Raw genomic sequence first — 5660 nt, forward strand, 5'->3', positions numbered from 1 at the left:
ACCCTGCACCATGGCATGTTGCATTGCACCATGCAACCTTTCATCATGCAACCTTGCACCGCGTCATGTTGCACTGCACCTTGCAGCTTTGCACCACGCAGCGCTGCACCATGCCACGTTGCACTGCACCATGCAACTGTGCTCCATGCTACCTTGCATCATGCAACCTTGCGCCACACCACGTCGCACTGCACCATGCAACTCTGCACACCATGTTGCCTTGCACCATGCAACCATGCACCATGCAACTCTGCACCATGCTACCTTGCATCATGCAGTCTTGCGCCATGCCACGTCGCATTGCACCATGCAACTCTGCACCATGCAACCTTGCATCATACAACCCCGCACCACACCACATTGCACTGCACCATGCAACCCTGCACGCCATGCTGCACTACGCCGTGCTGCACTGCACCACACGCAGCCCTGCACCACGCCACGTTGCACTGCACCATGCAGCCTTGCCCCATGCCGTGCTGCACCGCTGCATGCTGCCCTCACGCCGTGTCCCCGCAGCTCGGAGCATGATGTCCTACATCAAGCAGCCCCACTACGCCGTCAATGGGCTGACGCTGGCTGGGCCAGGCATGGATTTGCTGCATTCTGCTGTGGGGTACCCTGGTGAGCAGAGGGGGGGCTGCACGGGGGGGGGGGGGGGGGGGCTGCACAGGAGGGTCGCGTGGGGGGGTTGGATGAGGGGTCGCACGGAGGAGGGCACAGAGTTTGCACGGAGGGAGGGTTTGCTTGTGGGGTTTTGCACAGGGGAGTGCAAAGGGTTTGCGTGTCGGGTTTTGCACTGAGGGTTCGTACTGGGGGGGCGTTGCACGCGGGGTGTTGTACGGGGTATTGCACGGGGTTTGCACGCGCGGTGTTGCACAGGAGGTTTGCAAATGGGGGAGGAAGCACAGAGGGTTTGCAGGTGGGGTTTTGCACCGAGGGTTGGTTTGCACAACGGGTTGGGGGGGGGTCGCACATGGGGGTTTTGCACGGAGGGGGGACGTTGCACAGGAGCTGCACAGGTGGGGCTGTTTGCACGGGGGGGGGGGGGGGTGTTTTGCAGCCACCCCCCGGAAGCAGCGCCGTGAGCGAACCACCTTCACACGGGCACAGCTGGACATCCTGGAGGCGCTGTTTGCCAAAACGAGGTACCCCGACATCTTCATGAGGGAGGAGGTGGCCCTGAAGATCAACCTGCCGGAGTCCCGCGTGCAGGTGGGTGCAAAGTCGGGTCCTGAGTGCGGCCCTTGTGTGTAACATGGGGTCCTGAGTGCACCCAGGTGTGCAAAATGGGATCCTGAGTGCACCCAGGTGTGTAAAATAGGGTCCTGAGTGCACCCACGTATGCAAAATGGGATCCTGAGTGCAACCCTTGTGCAATGTGGGGTCCTGAGTGCACTCATGTGTGTAATGTGGGGTCCCGAGTGCACCCACCTGTGCAAAGTGGGGTCCTGAGTGCACCCATTGTGTGTAACATGGGGTCCTGAGTGCACCCACCTGTGCAAAATGGGGTCCTGGGTGCACCCATGTGTGTAAAATGGGGTCCTGGGTGCACCTACGTGTGTAACATGGGGTCCTGAGTGCACCCACCTGTGCAAAATGGGGTCCTGGGTGCACCCACGTGTCTAAAATAGGGTTCTGAGTGCACCCACATATGCAAAATGGGGTCCTGAGTGCACCCATGTGTGCAATGTGGGGTCCTGAGTGCACCCATGTGTGTAATGTGGGGTCCCGAGTGCACCCACCTGTGCAACATGGGGTCCTGAGTGCACCCATTGTGTGTAACATGGGGTCCTGGGTGCACCTATGTGTGCAACATGGGGTCCTGGGTGCACCTATGTGTGTAACATGGGGTCCCAAGTGCACCCATGTGTATAATGTGGGGTCCTGAGTGCATCCATGTGTGTAAAATGGGGTCCTGAATGCACCCACGTGTGTAAAATGGGGTCCTGAGTGCACTCATGTGTGTAATGTGGGGTCCTGTGTGCACCAGCTGTGCAACATGGGGTCCTGAGTGCACCCATGTGTGTAATGTGGGGTCCTGGGTGCATCCATGTGTGCAAAATGGGGTCCTGGGTGCACCCACGTGTCTAAAATAGGGTCCTGAGTGCACCCATGTGTGTAACATGGGGTCCTGAGTGCACCCACCTGTGCAAAATGGGATCCTGAGTGCACCCATTGTGTGCAACATGGGGTCCCAAGTGCACCCAGCTGTGTAATGTGGGGTCCTGGGTGCATCCATGTGTGTAAAATGGGGTCCTGAGTGCACCCATGTGTGCAACATGGGGTCCTGAGTGCACCCACCTGTGCAAAATGGGGTCCTGGGTGCACCCACCTGTCTAAAATAGGGTTCTGAGTGCACCCACATATGCAAAATGGGGTCCTGAGTGCACCCATGTGTGCAATGTGGGGTCCTGAGTGCACTCATGTGTGTAATGTGGGGTCCCGAGTGCACCCACGTGTGCAAAATGGGGTCCTGAGTGCACCCATTGTGTGTAACATGGGGTCCTGGGTGCACCTACGTGTGTAACATGGGGTCCCAAGTGCACCCATGTGTGTAATGTGGGGTCCTGGGTGCATCCATGTGTGTAAAATGGGGTCCTGAGTGCACTCATGTGTGTAATGTGGGGTCCTGTGTGCACCAGCTGTGCAACATGGGGTCCTGAGTGCACCCATGTGTGTAATGTGGGGTCCTGGGTGCATCCATGTGTGCAAAATGGGGCCCTGGGTGCACCCACGTGTCTAAAATAGGGTCCTGAGTGCACCCATGTGTGTAACATGGGGTCCTGAGTGCACCCACCTGTGCAAAATGGGGCCCTGGGTGCACCCACGTGTCTAAAATAGGGTTCTGAGTGCACCCACATATGCAACATGGGGTCCCGGGTGCACCCATGTGTGCAACATGGGGTCCCGAGTGCACCCACGTGTACAGGACGGGGTCCCCGCACGCAGAAAGGCTTTGCACACCCCCACGTGTGCCCTCACGGGGGTCCCGTGCGTGCAGTTGGTGCTCAGGACCCGCAGCTCCGCACGCGCGCACCCCCAGCCCCCCGTGCCTCAGTTTCCCTCCCCCCCAGGTGTGGTTCAAGAACCGCCGCGCCAAGTGCCGCCAGCAGCAGCAGCAGAGCAGCGGGCAGCCCAAGACCCGGCCGGCCAAGAAGAAGCCGTCCCCGCCCCGGGAACCGCAAAGCGACGCCGGGGGCGCCGGGCCGTACAGCCCCTCCCAGCCCGGCCCCGCGGGGACCCCCGGCCCCGCCGCCCCGGTGTCCATTTGGAGCCCGGCTTCCATCTCCCCGGTGCCGGATCCTTTGGCCGCCGGCAGCGCTCCGGGTTTGCCGCGTTCCGCTCCGTTCTCCGCCGCTCCCTACAACCAAACGGCGCCCTACGGGCAGAGCTACGGGGGCTCGGCCGCCTATTTCGGGGGCCTGGACTGCGGGCCGTACCTTTCCCCCATGCATCCTCCGCTGGGGGCTCCCGGAGCGGCTCTCAGCCCCCTGGGGGCACCCATGGGCGCTCACCTGGCGCCCTCCCCCGCCGCTCTGTCCGGGCAGAGCTTTGGGGCCGGCTTGGGCTTCGGAGCGGTGGATTGCTTGGAGTACAAAGAGCAGGCGGGAGCGTGGAAGCTCAACTTCAACCCGGCCGATTGCCTGGACTACAAGGAGCAGAGCTCCTGGAAGTTCCAGGTGTTGTGAGGGGGGGGAGAGACGGGATGGGGGGCGGGGGGTGAAGCTGGGGGGGTGGGAGCGTGTGGGGCGGCCCCGGGGGTCGGGGCGGCTCTGCATGGACTGCGGATGGGGGGCGCGGGGTGCGTGGGGGGGCAGCAGCCCCAAAGGATGCAGCATCGCTGCGTGGAGGATTCCTGAGGGACTCGGCATCCCTGCATGGAGCATCTCTGCATGGAGCATCCCTAAGGGACACAGCATCCCTGCATGCAGCATCCCTGCATGGAGCACCCCTGCATGGAGCACCCCCAGGACACGCAGCATCCCTGCATGGAGCATCACTGGGGAACAGAGCACTGCTGCATGGAGCATCTCTGCATGGAGCATCCCTAAGGGACACAGCATCCCTGCATGCAGCACCCCCAGGACATGCAACATCCCTGCATGGAGCATCACTGGGGAACACAGCACTGCTGCACGGCGCATCTCTGCATGGAGCATCCCCAAACAATGCAGCATCCCTGCATGGAGCATCCCTGCGTGGAGCAGCTCCAGGACACGCAGCATCCCCGCAAAGGAGTGCAGCATCCCTGCAGGGGCTGTCCCTGCACGCATCACCCGCAGGACGTGCAGCATCCCTGCATGCAGCACCCCCAGGGTGTGGAGGATCTCTGCATGCAGCACCTTTGCTTGGAGCAGCCCTAAGGAACACAGCGTCCCTGCATGGAGCATCCCCAAAGAATGCAGCAACCCTGCATGGAGCATCTTTGCATGGAGCATTCTCAAGGAATGGAGCATCCCTGCATGGAGCATCTCCAGGACATGCAGCACCCCTGCATGGAACGTCCCCAAAGAATGCAGCACCCCTGCACAGGCTGTCCCTGCACGCATCAGCCCCGGGACGTGGCGGATCCCTGCATGCAGCATCCTTGCATGCAGCAGCCCTGCATGGCGCATCCCCAGGACATGCAGATCTCTGCGTGCCACATCCCTAAGGAGCACAGCATCCCTGCAGAGCATTCCCAACAGTTGCAGCATCCCTGCACAGCGCATCCCAGGACCGCAGCAGCCTTGCATCCCACACCCCTGCATTCTGCATCCCTGCATCCCGCACCCCTGCATTCTGCACCCCAGCTTGGAGCACCCCGCACAGTGCATCCCTGCAGCACCACCCATCGCTGCGCGCTGCAGCTCTGCATGGACCACCCTTGTGGTGCTGAGCCCTGCACCCATGGCAGGCAGCGCCCTTGCAGCACGTTGCAACGCCTTTTGCACCACCGAGCACCTTTGCAGCTGCTTGGCATGGATGCATCTCAGCAGCACGGAGCATGCATCCAGCACAGAGCACCCTTGCAAACCGCTGCAACGCATTCTTGCAGCACAGCGTTGCATTGCGTTGCTGCACGAACTGGCATTGCCCCCCCCCCCCCCCCCATTGCAGCTCCGCAGCGGAGGGGAGCAGAGGAGAGGGAAAGGCTTTAAAAACAAACAAACAAGGAGGAAATAATCGCAATTAAAACAAAGTGCAAACAGAGGGCGGATCACGTGGTGTCGTTAATTAAGGTGCCCCCCCCCCCCCCCCCCCGCTTTATATCTGCTGATCTCATTTAACAAATGGGGGCGGCGGCGAATTAAGAGGGATTAATTAATTACGGCCCCGGTGACAAATTGGTGGGCGATGGCGGGTGACAGCGGCTTGGGGGGGGGGGGGGGGGGGTGGCTCTAATTAGGGAGCGGTGATTAATTGCCGCGTGCAGCGCTGTGCTGTGCAATGGGAAAAGGAGGAATGGAGGGGGGGGGGGGAGGGCAGAAAAATGTGTGCTGCCCTTTAACCCCTCGATCCGCCCCGAAATGCAGCTGAAATCCCTTCCGAGCCGATCCGGGGATGCAAAGGAGCCATGGGGGACGGACGGACGGACGTGGGGGTCGCGGGGTTTGCTGGGGGGGGGGTCCGTGTATTGAGGGGGGGGTCCGGGTATTGGGGCAGTCCTGGGTTTT

At 61.3% G+C, this 5660-nt stretch overlaps 1 protein-coding gene across 1 annotated transcript; it reads left to right on the forward strand.

Moving 5' to 3' along the window:
* Positions 1 to 527: 527 nt before the first annotated feature.
* On the forward strand, positions 528 to 3692 carry LOC306957584 (homeobox protein otx5-like; the record flags this gene model as incomplete). The annotated part of the gene is made up of 3 exons (XM_079551069.1): positions 528 to 624; positions 1064 to 1215; positions 3078 to 3692. 3 exons carry the CDS (start codon positions 528 to 530, stop codon positions 3690 to 3692), a joined length of 864 nt encoding a protein of 287 aa, XP_079407195.1.
* Between the last annotated feature and the right edge of the window lie 1968 nt (positions 3693 to 5660).

The sequence above is a fragment of the Tetrao urogallus genome, assembly GCF_951394365.1.
Source record: "Tetrao urogallus genome assembly, contig: scaffold_204, whole genome shotgun sequence".
Classification (NCBI taxonomy): domain Eukaryota; kingdom Metazoa; phylum Chordata; class Aves; order Galliformes; family Phasianidae; genus Tetrao; species Tetrao urogallus.